The sequence below is a fragment of the Euleptes europaea genome, chromosome 2, assembly GCF_029931775.1.
Source record: "Euleptes europaea isolate rEulEur1 chromosome 2, rEulEur1.hap1, whole genome shotgun sequence".
NCBI lineage: Eukaryota > Metazoa > Chordata > Lepidosauria > Squamata > Sphaerodactylidae > Euleptes > Euleptes europaea.
In genome coordinates, this window is record NC_079313.1 from 6,986,660 (window position 1) to 7,009,120 (window position 22,461).

General features: G+C 50.1%; 1 protein-coding gene across 1 annotated transcript in view; it reads right to left on the reverse strand.

Moving 5' to 3' along the window:
• DOT1L (DOT1 like histone lysine methyltransferase) overlaps window positions 1–22,461 on the reverse strand; it is a 94,098-nt gene that overhangs the window by 14,090 nt on the left and 57,547 nt on the right. The window contains exons 12-22 of the mRNA XM_056867693.1: window positions 21,951–21,992; window positions 20,818–20,901; window positions 18,872–19,109; window positions 14,860–14,973; window positions 13,239–13,330; window positions 12,489–12,590; window positions 11,570–11,707; window positions 11,131–11,256; window positions 6,430–6,908; window positions 3,196–3,319; window positions 1,362–1,508 (exon numbers count right to left, since the gene is read on the reverse strand). Of these exons, the coding sequence (XP_056723671.1) occupies window positions 1,362–1,508; window positions 3,196–3,319; window positions 6,430–6,908; window positions 11,131–11,256; window positions 11,570–11,707; window positions 12,489–12,590; window positions 13,239–13,330; window positions 14,860–14,973; window positions 18,872–19,109; window positions 20,818–20,901; window positions 21,951–21,992 (1,686 nt within the window). The remainder of the gene's footprint in view (window positions 1–1,361; window positions 1,509–3,195; window positions 3,320–6,429; window positions 6,909–11,130; window positions 11,257–11,569; window positions 11,708–12,488; window positions 12,591–13,238; window positions 13,331–14,859; window positions 14,974–18,871; window positions 19,110–20,817; window positions 20,902–21,950; window positions 21,993–22,461) is intronic.

The window sequence follows — 22,461 nt, forward strand, 5'->3', positions numbered from 1 at the left end:
AGTCCTCAAGTCAGTGGACTTCAACCTTTATGGACCCAGAAACTCACGACAATGAGTCGCACGACACAGTAGCGAGACGAAGTGTGGGCGGCAAGGCGAGAGAGCTGGGAGGCATAAGCTCGGATGTGGATCATGGCAAGGATGAGGCAGAGGGCCGGAGCCACGGAAGAATCCTGCCTGCCACAGAGTGACCTCACGCGGCTGTCCTTGCTGCTCTTTTAGACGTGCCTAGAGAGGCAGAAGGCATGGAACCCTGGCTCTCTACGCAGGAGGGGTCTTCCGAACGGGGGCAAAGAAAGAGACGGCTGTGTCGTGGTTTGAGACCCAAATAACAAATACAGCACGCAGGCTACATAACAGCAATTCTGGTATGTTCCAGAAGGAAAACCTCCCCATCAAGAAACGGAATGTGATCATGGCTGCATGTCCCTGAAAATTTAAGGTTGGGATCCAACTGCTTCAGCCAAGTCATGAATTTCTGAAAAATATCCCCATTTTTTAGAACAACAAAAAAAAGGTCATCAATATATCCACAATAAGAAATCATATCTTCTGAAAAGCATCTGCTGCGTAAACAGATGAAATTATATCTGGAATCTTCGTCTGACTGATCTTGATTCTTATCGGTGATCCTATTTTGACCGTCACCTGCGATTCGCCTGCCATTGGAACGCTGACCTGCAATTGAACTGTCTTGCCTAAGAAGAAAATTGTATGTTATGGAAGACCTGGGATTACTGTATTTGGTCTTTGCTTTGTTAGTTGTATAACTTGTATACTGTTGGAGCGAGATTGGCTGCATTTTTTGTTGTCATGTACTTGGTGTTACTGAACACGACCTGCTCACAACCTGAGTTCAATCCCAACAGGAGTCAGTTTCAGGTAGCCGGCTCGAGGTTGACTCAGTCTTCCATCCTTCCGAGGTCGGTAAAATGAGTACCAGCTTGCTGGGGGTAAAGTGTAAATGACTGGGGAAGGCACTGGCAAACCACCCCGCAAACATAATCTGCCTAGTAAACGTCGGGATGTGACGTCACCCCATGGGTCAGGAATGACCTGGTGCTTGCACAGGGGACTACCTTTACCTTTACTGAACGCATTCTGTGCAAATAAGATTAACTTTTGTTATAGAGCCTGTGTGCTGTATTTGCTATTAGGATGACTTCGTATTACAGCTCAGTTCTATTTTTGAGATATGGTCTGAGACCTGGTAGGAGGGGGCTCTGCAAACCCACCTGAGCTCCTGGACTGTGGGGGGCTGAAGACCACTGCTGAAGGGCATCATCGTCTCTGGCCTAGCTTTACAAGGAAGGGACCGGGGGGGGGGGGAGGGAGAAAGGTCAAGGAGAACCCTTACTCACCACCTTCTCAACACGGCTAGGTAGGACTACGCTGGCCAGGGGAATGCTAACGGGGAGTTTATTGGGCTGCACTGTGCTGAGGGGGATACTGATGGGAAGGCTGGTGATGGTCTCCCCGTTATTCGCGGGCGTCCTCTCTCGCAAAGCCTGCAAACACACAAAGCAGACAACGCCCAATGCAGCAGCTCTCCCTTTCGCCTGTGGCTGTAACACCACCACCCCCACACACATATGCCCCATCTCGGCCGAACTGAATTTCTTCCCTTCCAGCCGGGGCATCCCGGCTTGGCTGCATACACAGACAACATGTGCGTAAAATGCCAGCAATAGTTTAAGAGCTGCAAGCGTAAGAACGTAAGAAGAGCCCTGCTGGATCAGACCAAGGTCCATCTAATCCATTGTCTTGCCTGTGTTCCACAGCACCTAACATGATAGGCCTGCTCCTCTGATAACTGGAGAGAATAGGTCTGCATCATGACTAGCATCCATTTTTACTAGTAGCCATGAAGCACTCCACCCACCCCATGCAGGCTAACCAGCTTGTATTGCGCCATGTGCGGCACGCTGCAGAAAGAGTCGACGGCATTATCCAGCCAACACACCCAGAAACAAACGCGCACATTGCTTTGACCGGCGTTCTAAAAGAGCCAGGAGAACCACAGTACCGATTGCTCTCTTGCCTGAAGCGTTACATGTAATGTAATAAATAAGTAAGCGATGTATGTAGTCTGGAGATCAGTTGTAATTCTGGGAGATCTTCAACCCACACCTGGAGGTTGGCAAGTCTACTTACTGGAGAAAGGGTCTGCCTGTACCCCTCTGGGCTCTGGCCCAAAGGGCCTTCCTCCAACGCAAGAGGCCTGGAAGACTTCTTGGACCTGCAGGGAGGCTTCAGACTTGGCTGAGAGGAGTGGTAGGGTACAAGCAGAGGTCTTGGGTAGGGTTGCTAACCTCCAGGTGTGGTAGAAACATGGCAAGGGATCTTCACCAGGAACTGATCTTAAACGTGATGTTGATGAGGTGAAAGGCACCAGTCTATAGGACTGCGCGCTTGTGGCTGCTACTCTATTCTTTAAGCCTTTAAAAAAAATGCAAAACATTTGTAGTGCATTTCAGAACATGCCCAAATAGGCTAGAGAGATTTGTATTTATTTATACTTCTGGTTCACTTACAATGCAATAATAATCAGATGTTGTAGAAACTGTAAAATGTGAGTTTTGATTGCTTTTGCGGGTGGATTGTTGTCCCTTGACTGAAGATTATTTCCAAAACTAGTCGGGACCACCAATCCATGCGGCTGGCTCCCTTGCATGTTCTTCTGCACCCCTCTGCAACTATTTCTCACCCCCCCCCCAGTTTTCTGGACTGCACTCTGTTACAAAACCTACTTCAAAAGTTTCCATACGATCAGAAGCATTCCCTCCATCCCGAGCAGATGACAAACAGAATAAATTATCATTCTCCCGTGTGAAAAGTTAAAGCCGCGTGGCAGAAGAGCCCACTCAAGGAAGCTACGGTAGAATCGTGCAACAATTTTCCAAAAAAGTTGGATGTTTTAGTAATCCAAATTCTATTTGAACTGGTATCTTCTACAGATTAACATTGGGGGGAGCTACCAGAAGCGCGGCAAGGAACTCTCTCCGATTTGGGACACCATGTGAGGGTTTCCTAAGCTCAGCCATCATTGGCATCCTTCTCTCAACTTGGTTCCCCAAACCCCGCGGGGCCAGACTATCATTGTTGTGCCTGGGAACTCAACCCGTGGGTACACGCTACCCAGCTAGCAAAAACTGTAGCCAAACACCCAGAATCGGGGCCCTACGGCTTCCTTACCTTCTCGTTAGCGGCTGGCAAAGCTGCCGGTGAAGAAGGACGGGGTTCCTGAGGGCTCATCTTTATGCCGTTCGGTATCGTCGGGCTCGGGAACGTCACGGCGTTCTCTTTTATGTGCTCGGCTCTGTAAGAAAAGAGGATGGAGTTTTAAGACCAGCCTCGGCAGCGACAGCAGTGCTAGCGGAGGAGCTGTGGCTCCTTCGGCAGAAGACCTCTTTGGCGGGAAGGTGCTTTTTCCAGCTCAGGCTCTGGAATCACCAACTAAGGATCCGGGACAGCAGGTCCTGGGAAAGACCTTTGGACAGCCACTGCCAGTCAGAGCGGACAAGGCTCAGCTAAATGGACCAGCAGACTGATATGTTAAGAAGATCCAGCTGCGCCTGGAAGGCTGTTTTTTTAATTACAGAGCATCAGCAATACTTCATCAAATATCTAGGCAAGTTTGAAGAACGAAAAGATAATTTCGGAGGGTAGCCATGTTGGTCCCCAGTAGAACAGGTAGATTCGAGTCCAGCAGCACCTTGGACACTAACAAGAAAGCCTGCTGCTGTTTGTTTGCTAATTTAATTTATTACGGTCATTGTTGTTGGCTCTTATTTAACAGCTAAGACAGGTATTCTGGTGAGATATACACCTTTGCTTTCTGATGGTTCAGTGTACACAAAATTATTAAAAATATTGTTTAAAATTACGTTCAGGCTGTATGTGTAAAACATAAAATGAATTTGGGTCCTATCCCCATGATATCTCATTATGTATATGCAAAAAAATTCTAAAATATTCCAATATATGGAAAGATCCAAAATATGGACCACTTCTGGTCTCGAGCAGTTCGGATAAGGGGACACTCGACCTGTATAAGCTTTCGAGAATCAAAGTTCCCTTCGTCAGTATGTGACAAAGGGAGCTTCGACTACTGAAAGCTTAAAGGCCCCCCAAAATCTTGTTGGTCTCTATGGTGCTACTGGACTCAACTCCAACAAAAAGATGGTGACTTTTAAACTGTGTTCTGAAAGGTGCCCCAACCCCTTCCAAGACAAATTTCCCTGAAAAAACAGTCCTTTGCTTTATCAACAATGCCCCTTCGACCAGAGATCTTGAGCTGTGGGGGGGGGGGAGGAGGAGGAGGAGAAGGAGGCGAAGAAGAAAAGTTGGTTTTTATATGCCGACTTTCTCTACCACTTAAGGGAGACACAAACCGTCTTACAAGCACCTTCCCTTCCCCTCCCCACAACAGACGCCCTGTGAGGTGGGTGAGGCTGAGAGATCTCTAACAGAGCTGTAACTTGCCCAAGGTCACCCAGCTGGCTTCGTGTGTAGGAGTGGGGAAACAAATCCAGTTCACCAGAATAGCCTCCGCCGCTCATGTGGAGGAGTTGGGGAATCAAACCCGGTTCTCCAGATCAGACTCCACCGCTCCAAACCACTGCTCTTAACCACTACACCACGCTGGCTCTTCACGCTACGATTAAAGCCTGAAACACCGCCCTTGCCTTCCATGACTGATCTCCCCTAGCAAGGCGTAGCTGACAACAATGTGCGGCTGTCCTCAACAAGGACCAGAGCTTTTTCAGCCCTGGCCCCTGCCTGGTGGAATAGCCTTCCAGGTAACGTCAGGGCTCTGCGGGACCTTGAGGAGTTCCACAGGGCCTGTAAAATGGAGCTATTCCGCCAGGCCTATAACTGAGGACAGCCGCAAGAAGATCCATCTTTACTGGCCTCCCCATCCCGCCCCCACTTTAAAATCGGGGGGGGGGGCTGATCTGCTGACATTTATTGCTTTGGTGCCTAGGTATAGTTAAGGCCATCTGTTTAGGGTTTAAAATGGTTTCAATGATTATGGTTTTAAGGATGTACCGGTACTTGATTTATATTGGATGTATTTATGTTTTAATTATTGTTAGCCACCCTGAGCCTGGTTCACTGGGGATGAGGGCGGGTTATAAATTCAAATAATAATAATAAAATAATAATAAAATAACAACAACAACAACAACAACAAAAACCTTGTGTGTTGGGGGAGGGGGGAGGAAGTTCATGGGCACACTTTCAAATTAATACAACAATTAATGCAACAGAGAGGCAGAACAGACCGGGCTGGTGCTCCATTTGACCACTCTAGAAAATCCCCCAGAATCTTTTACAAAGCACATCGGCTAAGTGAGGTCTTACATGGAATGTTTTTCAAACAGGTAGCCGTGTTGGTCTGTGGTAGTCAAGTAAGATTTGAGTCCAGCAGTCCCTTAACGACCAGCAATGATTCCCAGCGTATAATCTCCCGAGAGTCAAAGCCAGAAAATCCGATGCAGGGAGCGTCACATCTCAAAAACGTATCCCCTGGAAATCTCGTCGGACTTTAAGGTACTGCTGGACTTGAACCATGGAATGTGGTTGTGGTTTGAAAACCACACCAAGAAAAAGGAGGAGGGTTGGTTTTTATACCCGCTTTTCTCTACTATAAGGAGTCTCAAAGTGGCTTCCAATTGCCTTCCCCTCTCACAACAGGAACCTTGTGGGGTAGGTAAGGATGAGGGAGTTTGGAGAGAACTGTGACCGGCCCAAGGTCACCCAGCAGGCTGCATGTGGAGGAGTGGGGAATCGAACCCGGTTCCCCAGATTAGGGTACACATGAAGCTGCCTTATACTGAATCAGACCCTTGGTCTATCGAAGTCAGTATTGTCTACTTAGACAGGCAGCGGCTCTCTAGGGTCTCAGGCAGGGGTCTTTCACATCACCTACCTGCCTAGTCCCTTTAACTGGAGATGCCGGGGATTGAACCTGGGACCTTCTGTATGCCAAGCAGATGCTCTACCACTGCACCACAGCCCTTCAACTGCCCATGTTCTAACATTGGCTCAATCTCTATTGATAGGCAAAATAAGAACACACTAAAAGACGACCGTGTGGGAATCTGGGCTCTGGCCTCCATCTGCAACTCTGGCACCACTCACAAAAGGAACCTTAAAAAGCAAAAAAGACTTGGTGCAAATAAAAAAAGCTAGCACTTCAAGGAGAAAGCACCCACCCTGTTTCCTGTGTGTACGTTTTATGAATGCAAGGGTTTTTCCTCCCTCAAAAGAGTGCAATCCCTCCCCAGCAGAAGCTCAGAGAAGCATAGTGCACAGCTCTTCACCACGACACCACACTGGCTCTCCTACTGTGATCCTTTCTCGAAAGAAGCCGATTCCTTCCCTCCGACCCCCACCGCCACCCAGGATCAAAGAGAACCTCACCTCTGATGGTTTTCATTACTTGCTGATTTCCCACTGCCCGTATGGTCCTGGTTCAGGTGCCTCCGCAGGGCTATCTTCGCTGGGGAGAACCTGGTGTAATCTGGCAAGGACAAGCTCAAGGCCTTGTCCGGCTTCTGCCGACAGTGGTGGTTCGGGGTGCAAGGGACAATATCTTGGTCCAGGTGGGAGGCGGCGTACTGAGGGGTGCCCTGCTTGGAGGAAGGTCTGCCGAGAGCATTGTGGATCTCGTACGGGGTCGCGTGACCGTTCATGGACAGTTCGGGGCTCATGCCGTTGATCGGGGGCACTGGGAACTTGGGGCACTCCAGCTGGAACATGCCGTGGTCAGGCTCCGGCTCACGGTTCGGGTGGCTTTTGTGGCGCGGCTGCGCCGGTGGCGATTCCTCGGGGGGCATGTACGACTTCAGCTGCAGGAGTTCCTGTTGCCTTTGGCTCTTCTCGAGTTCCACAATGCTGATCTTTAAAAAGGAGAGGAGAGGAATGGAATTGGGATACTACATGCCCAGTTAACACAGCACTTTATGGCAGAGGCTTCCTGCATGCTGCTCTTCAGGAAACCCATCCCAGCTCAAAACTAAGAGCCGGGCAGGCAAAAGGACCATTACAACACAAAATACTCACTACAATACAATAACCTTTATTGGCACATGATGTAATACAACAGATCGTCCATACAGATAACGGTCAGAGGAAACAAAAACATATTAAAAAGCCATCAATTGTTAGACCTTATCTAATCTGTTTTTGATTATTAAGCTTAAGAAAATAGCTACTTTCCCAGTTATTTTGGGTGATAAATCACTGAGAAGATGATAGGTTTTCAGGGCTTCTGAGTGGCCTGATATATTAGCTAAGATAGAATCGAGAAAATTGGAGCGTATGACATTATACTGAGGACAACAAAGAAGGATTTGGGAAAGCGACTGGATTGAATTTGAGTTACAAGGACAAAGCCTCACTGAGTATCTGGTTTGGTTATATCTGCCAAAAGTAATAGCTGAAGGAAGAGCATTGCACCTAGCTAGTGCAAATGCTCTGCGTGTTTGAGGGGCATGTAGGGTAGACAAATAAGGAGCCAGTTGACAAGTAATTAGGGGAAAAAACTTGCTATATGCAGTACACACAAGGTGACCATATACACAACACTCAGAAGTGTCACTCAGGGAAATATTTCCTGTCTCCTTTTCCTGGACGTTTTGTCTTTGCCTTTCAAGCTGCTTTGGCCTAAATTAGAACCCCTGATGCAAACTTAAAAAGGTAAAGGTCCCCTTGCAAGCACCAGGTCATTCCTGACCCATGGGGTAACGTCACATTATCCCGACGTTTACTAGGCAGACTTTGTTTTACGGGGTGGATTGCCAGTGCCTTCCCCAGTCGTCTTCCCCTTACCCGCAGCAAGCTGGGTACTCATTTGACCGACCGCGGAAAGATGGAAGGCTGAGTCAATCTTGAACCGGCTACCTGAAACCGACTCCCGTTGGGATCGAACTCAGGTCATGAGCAGAGCTTGCACTGCAGTACTGCAGCTTTACCACTCTGCGCCACGGGGCTCTTGAAAACTTACCTGGATGAAATTATTAGGGACTGTGGTTTATACTGCTATGTACAGCTTATTCTAGTAAGATCACATTACGTAATCTCTGTACCGCTTAACATGTCATGTTAATACTTATGCTAAGGAGCCCTGTGGCGCAGAGTGGTGAAGCTGCAGTACTGCAGTCCAAGCTCTGTTCACGACCTGAGCTCGATCCTGACGGAAGTCTGTTTCAGGTCGACAACTCAAGGTCGACTCAGCCTTCTGATCTTCCGAGGTTGGTGAAATGAGAACCCTGCTGGCTAGGGGTAAAGTGTAGGCGATGGGGGAAGGCAAAGGCAAACCGCCCCACAAACATAGTGTGCCTCATAAATGTTGCCCTGTGGATCAGTAGTGACCTGTTGCTTACACAGGGGGACTACCTTTACCTTTTTAATACTAACGCTATGTTTTTGTTTCTCTCTGGTGGTTCCAGAATTCTAGTTTTTATACCCCGCTTTTCTCTATTCTTTAAGGAGTCTCAAAGCGGCTTACCATCACCTTCCCTTCCTCTTCTCACAACAGGCGCCTTGTGAGGTAGGTGGGGCTGAGAGAGTTCAGAGAGAACTGTGACTGGCCCAAGGTCACCCAGCAGGCTGCATGTGGAGGAGTGGGGAAACCAACAGAGTTCACCAGATTAGAGTCCACCACTCACGTGGAGGAGTGGAGAATCGAACCCGGTTCTCCAGATCAGAGTCCACCACTCATGTGGAGGAGTGGGGAATCGAACCCGGTTCTCCAGATCAGAGTCCGCCACTCATGTGGAGGAGTGGAGAATCAAACCCGGTTCTCCAGATTAGAGTCCGCCACTCATGTGGAGGAGTGGAGAATCAAACCCGGTTCTCCAGATTAGAGTCCGCCACTCATGTGGAGGAGTGGAGAATCAAACCCGGTTCACCAGATCAGAGTCCGCCACTCATGTGGAGGAGCGGGGAATCGAACCCTGTTCTCCAAATTAGAATCCGCCACTCTTAACCACTACACCACACTGGCCAATCTCTGCCATCAGAGGCCTAAAAGGTCCAAACGTGTAGCAGAACCAGCTTTCCCCCACAATTAGTCAGCCTGGCTATTAACACCCTCCGTGCCTTGGAGCGCTCTCCTGTTAACAAAACTCCCTCCCTGACAACCACATGTGTGTCCTCAGCATTAGGGGGTATGACCGAGGCTGCTGCATCAATACTCTGCCTTTCATCCGGGAGGGTTGCACCAGCGGCTGACGACGAAGGTTCATAAGAACATAAGAAAGGCCCTGCTGGATCAGACCAAGGTCCATCTAGTCCAGCAGTCTGTTCACACAGTGGGCAACCAGCTGCCTCTAGGAAGCCCACAAACAAGGCGACTGCAGCAGCATTATCCTGCCTTTCTTCCACAGAACTAATATAATAGGCATGCTCCTCTGATACTAGAAAGAATAGGTATGCAGCATGACTAGTATCCATTTTAACTAATAGCCATGGATAGCCCTCTCCTCCATGAACATGTCCACTCCCCTCTTAAAGCCTTCCAAGTTGGCAGCCATCACCACATCCTGGGGCAGGGAGTTCCACAATTTAACTATGCGTTGTGTGAAAAAATACTTCCTTTTATCTGTTTTGAATCTGTCACCCTCCAGCTTCAACAGATGACCTCGCGTCCTAGTATTTTGGGAGAGGGAGAAAAACTTCTCCCTGTCCACTCTCTCCAAACCATGCATAATTTTATAGACCTCTATCATGTCTCCCCTCATTTGCCTTCTTTCCAAGCTAAACAGCCCTAAGCGTCTTAACCACTCCCCACAGGACAGTTGCTCTAGTCCCCTAATCATTTTGGTTGCTCTTTTCTGCACCTTCTCAAGCTCTGTAATATCCTTTCTTAGGTGTGGTGACAAGAACTGTACACAGTATTCCTAGTGTGGTCTCATCATAGATTTGTACAAGGGAAGTGATAGCAGCAGTTTTATTATCTTTTCCTCGTCTAATTATGGCCAGCATGGAATTTGTTCGTCACAAGCAGAAGCGAGAGTGTCTAAAGGGCTGGGGAGGAGGACTCGGCGTCTCTCTGGCACGCGCACACCCTTCCCTCTTTTCCCCTCGCGCCTTGACAACGGCCTGCTGAAACCTGGACATTGTTGCCATAGGAGACCAGCTCCCTAGAGAAAGGTGCCTTCTGGTGCAACAGGACTCTGCTCTCTGCATTGCCTTTTCCCAGGGGGAGGGGAGCCGCTACTTCCCCCCCAGGTCTTGTCACAAACCTCACAACAGCATGCACACAGAGATAGAGAGCAGATAATTTAGAGGGCTGGGGAGGTGGGCTGAACGTCCGACACTACAATGCCGCCCCCTGCTGCCTTGGCTAATTTCAGGGTTTCCACTGTGAGGCCGCAGTGGCCAAAAAGCCGTCTGTAAAACATATAAATCCAAAGAAAACGCAAAATACTATCAGTACGTGAGGGGGGGGAGCAGGTACTGTGGGGGAGAGAAGCAGGGGGGTTGTGGAACCTTCAGCGAAGGTTCAAGATTCTTCTGGGCGTGGAGTGGGGGTCACTGGGGGTGTGGGGGGGGGAGGTAGTTGTGAATTTCCTGCATTGTGCAGGGGGTTGGACTAGATGACCCTGGTGGTCCCTTCCAACTCTAGGATTCTATGCCAGAAGACAGATGCGCAGCTTGGAATTTTGGGACGTGAAGAAAGAAGAACAGAGTCGGGAGGGGCCTCAAAAGCCACATGGTTTTTTACAGTAAGAACTGTTCGACAGCGGAATTGGCTGCATGGGGTGGGGAGCTCCCCCTCACTGGCGGTCTTCAAACAGAGGCTGTACAAACACTTGTCAGGGATGCTCTAGGCTGATCCTGCATTGAGCAGGGGGTTGGGCTAGATGGCCTGTCTGGCCTCTCCCAACTCCATGATTTTCAGCCCTCCACAACTTCCAGCCACTGGGCCCAAGGATATGGTCGCCACATAAGACCTTCCCTCCCAGAGGACCACCATGACACAAACTAGCCGGGCCATGCAAGCGACCTTGTTAATTCAAACTCTGCAACCAAATGGAACCAGCTAACCGGGCCGGGTGGAGGGGGAGGGAGAATTCTCTAGCAGTTATATTTCCCAGCCCACTCTGGCACTCCTACCTGTAATTCCAAGCAATGCTTTTGCTTCTCAGAGATCTGGTTCTTCAGCGCCTGCTTTTCTTTCAGCAGATTCTCCAGTGACAGGGTTGACCAGTCGAGCTTCAGCTCTTCGCACCTGGCCTTCAGCTGAAAGGAGGCAGAGAGAGAGATGCGATTGGCCGAGGAGAGCTACAGTCCGCCGGCAGTGAACCGGAAGGGTTTGCGCCCTCCTGCAAACCGGGGAACTCAAAAACGATCCCCTCCTCGCCCTACCCGTTTCTTCTGGGAATACGACCCAAGGTTTTAAGCCCTTAGTTCGGGAACAATTTCTAAGCAACTCCCAAGAGCCAAAAGGGAGGCTTCACAAGCTAGCCTCGGCCCCGCTGTGCGAGCCAAACACTGGCACCCCTTTTTATTTGTTGCTGTGCTCGTCAGACAAATGCAGTACGGAAATACCCACCAGCTGCAGGCTCTGGTTCCTGAGTTCACCGTTATCCTTCTCCAGCTGCTTGGACTGCTCCTTAAGCTGTTGGTTGTGAGCAGAGATCTCTTTCTGAGCTTGAATAAGGTCGTTGTAGGTCAGAGCCTTAACTCCAAGCTGCAGGGGACAGAACATGGTGTGATGCCGTTACCATCCCCGCAACAACAAAAAGAGTCCGTCCGCAGAGTACGCCAAATACTTTGCCCCTTCTCCTCGTGCCTGGCCTCCCTCGAGGGTTTCAAAAGCACATTCCGCCCAACTCCGATTCGCCACAAATGCCCAAGTACAGGTGCCGGGGCTAGTCAGGGGTTGCTCTGCAAGCCGGGATTCTAAACCCAAGGTTGAATTCTGCTTTAGAATCCAGCCTTTGTGGGTAGGGTGGGGTAGCAGCCTCCTGTTTGCCCAGGTGCCAACACTGGGAGGGGCCATGGCTCAGCGGCAGAGCATCTGCTTGGCATGCAGAAGGTCCTAGGTTCAATCCCTGGCATCTCCAGTTAAAGGGACCAGGCGAGGAGGTGATGTGAAAGACCCTCTGCCTGAGAACCTGGAGAGCCGCTGCCGGTCTGAGTAGACAATGCTGACTTTGATGGACCGACGGTCTGATTCAGTATAAGGCAGATTCATGTGTGGGATCACAGCAAGTCGGCATTTACTGGAAGTGGAAGCATTCGAGCTCCTCTCTACTGCACAAGGAGAAGGAAGGGGCTTATAGGACAGCAGTAAACGATGTTTGTGCACATCCTGACCAGAGGCGTAAGAGAAAGCACAAGCAGAATAGATGGAACAATCACCCAACTCTGCACAGCGCATCTTTTGTATGTTCAAGGGCATTTTCCACTCATCCGTACACCACACACACACCCCAAAGCCAAGCCCCCCTCTCCCCCTGGCTTCGTACCTCATCTAGCTTCTGCTGGAACAGCCGTTTTATTTCTTCTTTCTGAGCTTGGCAATGAGTAAACAACTGCTGCGCTTTCCCCAGCAAATGCGTATTCTTTTCCTGAGAGAGAGAAAGCAGCCAAGATGTCACCCCTTGCAGGCCCAGGGTCCTTTTGCTTACAGGGCTGCTGCAACTGCTGGGAATCAAACGCGTCCCCCCCTTTCCTTCAAACGCAGCAAAGCCCACAAGGAAGGTTTTGATGAAGCTGCTGACGTCACCATCCAGAAATTACAACACACAAAACAGAGGCTGCATCCAGACCATGTGGATTTGTCTGGAGGACTGATGGACTAGTAGCAATCTTCTTCTTTTTTTTTTAAAGAAAGGAACAGGAGAACCCCCATCATAGGGAAGCATAGGCTTTTGAAGCAGTTAGCACTTCCCTGCTGAAAAGGAAGTTTATCATCTCTCCCAGCACTGTTTGCTAATATTCAGCTGGGTCACCTTCATCCATCCATTCATGGCTCAGTGGTAGAGCATCTGCTTGGCATGCAGAAGGTCCTAGGTTCGATCCCCAGCATCTCCAGTGAGGTGTGAGCTTTTGTGAGCCACAGCTCACTTCTTCAGATACAGCCAGAGGATTATGTAGGAATCTGCCCCCCCTCCCCCAGCTACTTCATCTCACACACAAGGTGCTGCTTTTTTTTTAACGCCCCTGCAGTCCACACAACATCAAAGTAACCAGGAGGCCCTTGGAAAACCAGCTACCTTTTCCTGTTCCAGCAGCTGCTGAAGGTTCTCTTTGTACTGAGGGGTCTTCATGTATGCCATGAATTGCATGTACTGGATCTTGAATGAGTCTGTAGGATAAAGCAAGAGAGAGGGAGGGAGGGTCAAAGAAAGGAGCGTTTAAGGAACAGCCCCTGCGTTGCGACTCAGCGGCACCATCTGCACGGCCTCGGTTGGTTGGGTCCCCATCCTGCCAGCTCTTCCACAGGTGCAAGAGGAGAGGGAGCAGAAGCTCTTTTGAGCCCCAGAGAGAAGAAGAGTTGGTTCTTATACCCCGCTTTTCTCCACCTTTAAAGAGTATCAAAGCGGCTTGCCATCGCCATCCCTTCCTCTCATCACAACAGGCACCTTGTGAGGTAGGTGGGGCTGAGAGAGCTCTAAGACAGCTGTGACTAGCCCATGGTCACCCAGTTGGCTTCACGCGTAGGACTGGGGAAACAAATCCAGTTCACCAGATTAGCCTCCGCCGCTCATGTGGAGGAATGGGGAATCAAACCCGGTTCTCCAGATCAGAGTCCACCGCTCCAAACCACCGCTCTTAACCGCTACACCAAGCTGGCTCTCATCCAAAATCAGGTAGGTGGAGCTGAGAGTTTGGAGAGACAGGCGTCATGTGGAGGAGTGGGGAATCGAACCCGGCTCTCCAGATTAGCGTCTGCAGCTCTTAACTACGACACCACGCTGGCTCCCTAGGGCAGAGGTGTCAAACTTAAGGCCCACGGGCCACATCTGGCCCCCCGAGAGCTCTTATCCGCCCCACGAGGCAGCCGAGGCAGCCACACACCCCTACTCTCGATCTGGGCTGGCAAGGCATGGCCCGGCCCGACCAAGTGACATTTATGTCATATCCAGCTCTCATAACAATTGAGCTCGACACCCTTACCCTAGAGAAGAAGAGTAGGTTTTTCTATGCCGACTTTCTCTACCAATTAAGGAAGAATCAAACCAGCTTACAATCACCTTCCCTTCCCCTCCCCACAACAAGCATCCTGTGAGGCAGGTGGGGCTGAGAGAGCTCTAAAAGAGCTGTGACTAGGCCAAGGTCACCCAGCTGGCCTCATGTGGAGGAGCGGGGAAACCAACCTGGTTCACCAGATTAGCCTCTGCCGCTCATGTGGAGGAGTGGGGGAATCAAACCGGGTTCTCCAGATCAGAGTCCACCGCTCTAAACCACTGCTCTTAACCACTACAGCACGCTGGCTCTCCTAGGGATTGTGGAACCTGCACAGACAACAAGCCATGTGGGACGGGGCTGCAGGACAGAGCGGAATCAGGAGAGATCAACTGTCCTCCCTCTCGTGCCAGTGAGAAAGCTGGTAGGCCCTGATCCGTTCAGGCCAACTCCTTCCCCTACAACACCCCAAGATCACTAGTTCCAGGAGGGGCTCAACTTCCTGGAGCCTCACCCCCACATTCAAGCTCCAGACATGTCCAGTTAAAAGGAGTTCAAGGGAAAAGCCTTCACCCGAGACCTCACGATTCGACCGGCCATAAGGCAGCTTTGCGCAGTCGGGGATTGTAAATCTTCACTCTGCCTCCCGCAAGGGCACCTGCCCGCCTCTCCCTCTGTTCACCAAGGTGAGGGGGGAAGGGCTCTTACCTAGCAGCTTCTGTAGTGCAGGTGGGGTGGGAGTCACCAACAGTTGGTTTGATGAATGCCGCTGCACTTTAGGAGGTAGTTGGTAAAATGGACTATGAGGTGACCTGTATGCATCTGCAAAAAAGAAGAGAACGCAGGCCGTGAACACTGAGGGGTTAAAACCAGTGAGACTCTGCCACCGAGAGAGGGAGCGGCCCACACTGAGCCACCCTGCCCTCTGGGCTGTTAAAGCGATGCTGGTATGGTGGGGGCGGGGGGCTTCTTAGGAAGCTGCTGGGTCCCCATAAACTTATGCATGCAGCCACGAGAGAGTGCTGGGATGTGCTTTTGGGCAAAGGTGATGACCGACCGGCCATGGCAGTGTCCGCAGTGTGCTCCCTAGAATACTTCCCAGAGTTCTTTGAAACACACAGGGACCTTCATGGAAGACACACGGATGATGAACAAACACTGTAGGAGCTCAGTGATAAGGAGGGGCAGCTACTAATGAGAAGAAAACAACTTTCCCGTAGCAGTGCCAAGGTTACAAAACACCCTTTTCAGGAGCAGCTGAGCCTTGGTCTTTTCGGAGCAAGGCTAAAACCGTATGGTTCCACGGGGAATTCTGTGAATAAATGCTACCTCCATTGCTCGGCCTACTGAAGTGGTCCTCTATGAAAGGCTCTGTCAACCACCTCCCACCCCCAGGGCCCATGAGGATCCACTGGATGGGGAACAAGGGAGAGATTCCTCCTGACTGTGCCCTTTTTATGACAACTAGGCGCAAGCAGTAAACACTTCTTGAGGCAGCTGTTGAAGGAAGGCATTTGCCTAAGCCAGCTGCTTATCAGCCGAACAGCCATGGGGGCGTGGGGAGGGCACCTCCTTAGTGCCAGACAGCATTCAGCTGGACCCTAGCTGTGGCACAGTGTGGGTGGCAGGCTATGGGGTTCAGCACTTCTCGGCACAAATAACGAGAAGGAGAAGAAGAAGAGTTGGTTTTTATGTGCCGATTTTCTCTACCACTTAAGGAAGATTCAAACAGGCTTACAAACAGCTTCCCTTCCCCTCCCCGCAACAGACATCCTCCCTGTGAGGTAGGTGGGGCTGAGAGAGCTCTAAGAGAGCTGTGACTAGCCCAAGGTCACCCAGCTGGCTTCATGTGAAGGAGTGGGGAAACCAACCCGGTTCACCAGATTAGCCTCCGCAGCTCATGTGGAGGAGTGGGGAATCCAACCCGGATCTCCAGATTAGAGTTCACCACTCCAAACCACCGCTATTAAAAACTACACCACGCTGGCTTTATGGTGCCATAAAGCGTTGTTCGTGACACTCGTTCACTTTATTGTGCTTTCTGTGTTATGAAACATTGAAAAAATAGTAGACGACGCTTGGGGGCACGTTCTACATGGCTGGGGTTTTAGTGGCTGGAGAGGAGACGCCTGCGGCTCATCCTCTTGGCCAGAGTCATGATGGAGCATGGTGCCCGCAGACAGAGCCACCGAAGGAGGCACCCGTGGGCCTAGCTGTCCTTCCACCTTTGGGCATGGGACAGACCCTGCGAAGCCGGCTCGAGCAGCGCTCAGACACAGGTCGAGGGCTGCCACCAGCCAAGCCCCTGAAGTCTCCCGTCGCTCTACGGCCTACGGAAATGAAGTGCAGGCCCTTCTTTGTGTGTGTGTGTGTGTGGGGGGGCTTCGCAGCAATTGATCCCCTCCCCTTTATGAAGATGCGTCAGTTCCCAGAGCTAAATTGGGCTAGGGGGCAAAGGGAAGAAGGCTTCCGCTACTTCCGGAGGAGCATGATTATTAAGGGGGGGGTGGTCAGAGGGCGAGGCTGCAGTCCCTTCAATGAAGGAGGGAGGATTTCTGCAGCTTTAGCCCCATAGGAGCTTCCTTATGCTCTCTGCCCCATTTCTTCTCTCTCTTTCCACGGCTGATATAGGACAACAGGAAAGAAGAAAAAGAAGAGTTGGTTTTTACATGCCAACTTTCTCTACCATTTAAGGGAGACTCAAACTGGCTTACAATCACCTTCCCTTCCCCTCCCCGCAACAGACACCCTGTGAGGTAGGTGGGGCTGAGAGAGCATTGACTAGCCCAAGGTCACCCAGCTGGCTTCATGCGGAGGAGTGGGGAAACAAACCCAGTTAACCAGATTAGCCCCCGCCGCTCACGTGGAGGAGTGGGGAATCAAACCTGGTTCTCCAGATCAGAGTCCACCGCTCCAAACCACGGCTCTAAACCACTACATTACACTGGCTCTCCTTGTTGACAGTTCTCAAAAAGCTTGTGGTCTACAGTTCTGAAGGGCCAGCCTGATTCTAAGCAGTTACGCCCGCCCGAAAAGGGCGAGGGGGTAAAACACGCCCGTTCCCAAACACAGAGGGAAGTGTGCTCCAAACAGAATAAGCGCAAGTGCTTATTTTCAGAAAGCCTCCCCCCCGCCCAACCAGCAATCAATAGATCTGCCCCACTGACTGCAGGACTTCAGGCTTTATTGCTGGGGAGGGAAAGATAATTCTAATGATTAATTAATTAATAAGGGAGAGGGCAAATAAATAGCGTCCCATGAATCTGGATTCCCCCCCCCCTTTGAATGTTAACATCAATAAGCTTGGAGGTCCATAGATAACTTGCAAACCAAAATGTTATTTAAGTTCGAAAACCACTGGCCTCCTGAATTCACAGGAGGTTGATCATAACTCTCTCCCCACCCCTCCCAGGGGGGAAAAACAATTTTATACAAGGGTTCAAACTGTGCTGCGAGGCAGATAGATCACAATGGGTAGCCGTGTTAGTCTGTCACTAGCAGTAGAAAAGAGCAAGGATCCAGTAGCACCTTAAAGACTTCTGGCAGGGGATGAGCTTTCGTGAACCACAGCTCACAGGTATTTGAAGAAGTGAGTTGTGGCTGATGAAAGCTCGTACCCTGCCAGAAATTTTGTTAGTCTTTAAGGTGCTCCTGTGCTGTAAGGCAGTGATACATTCCTGGATGGAAAGGCAGGATAGAACCAACAATAATGATGCAGTTTTGCAACAATAATGATGGAGTTTTGCAAGACTATGGCTTGCCCTGCCACCCTTTTTTGCTTCAAGCTATCCTCTGTATCAGTAACCCTGCTGCTGGCTTCCAAACGCCCATCTCGTCAACGGGTAGCCCCTCCACACACACCCCTCGCCCACATCACCTTCCAGTATTCAGGAAGACATTTACCGATATGAGCCGGCTCACTGTTCCTGCTCTGAATCTCCTCACTTGGGCAGGTGTGGCCGGTAGAGAGACGGAACAGGACCTCTTCCGTGGTGGCCCCCTGGCTCTCGCATGAGCTCCCTGGAAGAGGGATGACAGAACACCTACCTCCCGTTTCAATGTTTCAAAGGAAGGGTAAGGCACACCTTGTCAGAATAACCGCAGGAGGGTGGACCAGTTGGGGTGGGGTCTTTTTTTAAAAAGCTTTTAAAGTCTGATATTTGCAAGGTTTTACAGTAAAAGAGCAGTAGTCTAGCACAGTGGTTGGGCTCAGAATCAGGAAATAAAAATCTCGTATTAATCATAAACTTTCTTGCCCCTTTTATGCAAGACCCACGCCCCTCTGCATGCTCCTTCCATCTGCAACGCGGGGACATTACAACACTAACCTACTGTTACGGAACTGTAATTAAGGATTATTCAGATAAGTTGTCACATGCTCAGACATAGCGCTTCGAGAGTTGATATTTAAACACTAAGTACTATTATATTTAACACATGGGATTGCCCCTCACTGGCCCTGAACTTATTTGAAGGGGATGGCGGGCGGGGGTGGTGGTGGTAAAGTTGGTTCCTTTTTGGACATCGGATTTACCAAGTCTGGCTACATGCAGGCGACCTAAAGAACGGGATCAACCGTTCAGCGTTAGAGGAAAGGAATGCCCGTTGCTGTCAAGTCAGCTGGCACTCAAACAATTTAGACGGGCAGCAAAAAAAAGGCAGCTGCCCTGTTCCCCACCCCCAAACCCCTCCCAGGACCTCCTTTGGTGCCAGGGCTTACCCTGAGGAGAGGACGAGCATGTTTGTGATATAGTTTGAGCGTGGAGAAGCTCCAGTGCGGTTTGGTTCTTCTTGGTCTTGCGCTCCGGATTCACGACGTTCATTTTCTTGGGACGCCCGCGCTTCCTGCCCGCCATTTTCCTTCCCTTTTTGCTCAGTTTCTTCTTGCGCGCTTTGGACGGAGATGGCTTTTTGACGGCATTGGCCCCAGGATTCTTCTCTTCTTCAGCACCATCATCCTTTTTGGGGGGAGGAAAAATGGTTTGATAAGAGAAAAGAAAACGGTGCTTGACATGTTCCACTCAGATCTGCTCCGTGGTGGCTGTTGTCTTTCTCTGCTGGGGAGGGGGGGGCACAACTTTGCGCTAGAGCACCTGCTGTGCATGCAGGAGGGCAACACAGGATAGGACTCACAATAATGGGTTTAAATCAGGGGTGGGGAACGTCAGGCCCAGGGGCCGTTTAAGGCCCTCAAAATCATTTGGTCTGGCCCTTCGTGGGTCCTGGCAGATCTCTAGCTCAGAAGGATCTAAGATTGGTGATCCGCACCATATCGTGGACAGGAATAGCCTCTATTCAAGGCAGATGTGTGTTTGTTTTGCCGAGAAAAGGAACCTTTTCCCCTCTTTGCAGAAGAGTTGTTAGCTATGGAGCTGCTAGGACCACCCAAGAAACTGTGTTAACCCTTTCCCACCAGGGCCGTGGAGAAACGTATTGGTCGGCTAATTTTTAAGTTGTTAATTTTGTATGGCCCACGAATGATGTTATAAATATCCAAATGGCCCTTGGTGGAAAAAAGGTTCCCCCACCCCTGGTTTAAATTGTGGGTGGAAAGGTATCAGCTGGATATTAGGAAAGCTTTTTTACAGTAAGAGTTGTTCGACAGCGGAACCGGCTACCTCGGGAGGTGGTGAGCTCCCCCTCACTGGCGGCCTTTAAGCAGAGGCTGGATAAGCACTGGTCAGGTATGCTCTAGGCTGATCCTGCATTGAGCAGGGGGTTAGACTAGATGGTCTCTATGGACCCCTTCCGACTCTATGATTCTATATTCAAGGAAAAGTGTAGATTCCCCAGAGGTGGCCTCAGGGTGGACTCCTTACTGGCACAGTTCTCTCCCCTCTCTGCTCACTCATTTCACGGCATTTCTACCCCACTCAGGATCTTTCACAGAACACCAGGTGGTGCGTGTGTGATTCCAGGGAGGCTAGCTTCGGCAAGGCTGTGGGATCACGTGCCCTGTATTCACACCAGGGTGTGGGGAGGTAGACTGCACTATTAGAATTCTGAACTTAATTTTTAGGGGAAGAGCTTCTGCGGTTTCAATGCACACGACAGTCTGAACGGGAAAGTTCTGCTGCTGTGCCGATGAAATGCAGGCAGGCAGGCAGGCAGGCAAGGTATCTGTTTCTCTTTAACACTACATCAGGACGTTTTGTTGAACTCTGGCTCAGGTTTGGGAGGAGAGATGAGGATGGTGGCGAGTTGTTTTTGTTGCCCCAGAAGGTTGGACCAGAACCAACAGGTTGAAATTAAATAAAAAAAGTTTCCATCTAGACATTAGGAAGAATTTTCTAACAGTTAGAGCAGTTCCTCAGTGGAACAGGCTTCCTCAGGAGGTGGTGAGCTCTTCTTCCCTAGAGGTTTTTAAGCAGAGTCCAGATGGCCATCTGTCAGCAATGCTGATTCTATGACCTTAAGTAGGTGATGAGAGGGAGGGCATCTTGGCCATCTTCTGGGCATGGAGTGTGGGTCACTGGGGGTGTGGGGAGGGGGAGGTAGATGTGAATTTCCTGCATTGTGCAGGGGGTTGGACTAGATGACCCTGGTGGTCCCTTCCAACTCTATGACTGCCACCACCTGAAGCCCCAACTCAACTTATAGGAAAGCCAAGTAGCGGCATGTGACATAGATGGGAGGGGAGAGACACAACATCTGGCGGGATCAAACCTTGGTTTCCTGGACTTTTGTTGGCGTTGTTGTGTTGCTCTTGTTCTCTCTCTGCTGCCGGCGCCTAGCTGCCTCTTGTTCCTCCTGCAAGAAATAAAAGGGGGGGGCTAGTCACACACATGCAATCCGAAAGGCAGCTTTCCATCAAAGCTATGAAGAGCTAGTTAGCCTCTCCCCACACTCCCCAAAGGGGGAACACAACAACGAAAGAGCAAGAGACTGCGGCTTCCTTGAGAAGCAACTCAGTTTTACCCACTTATGAGAAGAGTTACGCTGACTATCTGAATGTCCATTTCCAGAAGAAGAAGAGTTGGCTTTTCTATGCTGACTTTACCACTTAAGGAAGATTCAAACCGGCTTGCAATCACCTCCCCTTCCCCTCCCCACAACAGACACCCTGTGAGGTAGGTGGGGCTGAGAGAGCTGTGACTATCCCAAGGTCACCCAGCTGACTTCCTGTGGAGGAGTGGGGAAACCAACCCGGTTCACCAGATCAGCCTCCGCCGCTCATGTGGAGGAGTGGGGAACCAAACCCGGTTCTCCAGATCCACCCTGCCCACCGCTCCAAATCACTATACCGAACTGGTGTGGAAGAAGGACGAAACCTGTTTAGGATTAGATGAACGCCGCTCCACCCAAGCGGTGCCTTTGTCAGGTCAAATGTTCCACCCTGCACCCTTCCTAATGACCCAGTGCAAATTCATGTGAACTTGGTATCAGTAAATTTGGATAGTACTTTACAAGTATTTGACACCTGTTGCATTCTACTCTTCCATAGCAGTTCTATGTATCTAAACTTGTAGCAACGTGGACCCCCCCATCCCCCTGGTCAAGGCAGGCCTTAACACACACTAGACTCGAATCTAGCTCAACAGGGAAGAACTCTATGCCTGCTTCCACATTCTGCTGCTGCCCCAGAACTACCGTTAACACATAGTTTTGCTCACAACTTAACTCTGCAGAACCGCTAGGCGCTTTTGCAACCCTACAACCTCTGGAAAGCTAATCTGTGCGATCGTCCCTGTCGAGATACGAGTGGCAATCGTATGCCTTTTAAAGCCCGCAGCTGCAATATTTAATGCTCCAACTAATGCGTGTTTGTGTTTTTCTTTTACAAACAAAAGGCTACTTACCCTGAGTTTTGGATTTTTGAGACTAGAGAAGTAGTTTTCAAGCTAAAAAACAACAACAACCAGAAAGCACATGGGAGTCAGTCATCAGGACACAACAAAGAATTCCAACAGGGCATGCAAAGCGGGCAGCGTTTCTCCCTTAAGTTTCTTTCCCCCACCCACCCCCAGCCTTTGAAGCAAAGGTGCCGCAGAGAACAGAGTCCAAGATGGCGCTTGGCTTATCAACTTCAATACAGCCCGCTCCGATTGCAAAAAGCACCGTTTACCTTTGGCTCGACGGAAGGCTGGTTTAGAAACTTATTTACTTTCAGAGAGACTTACCAACAGGTGAGGGGGATGGGGAGGAGAGAGATCTCAATGCTAACATGGCAACCATTAACATGTTTTATTTCTCTACAAAACAATGGCAGTGCATTTCTTATGCAGGAACTGAATATTCATCCAAAGGCAGAGAGAAGCACATTTTTGAAAGGGTTTAATTCAACAGTGCCATACAAGTAAAAAAATCTCC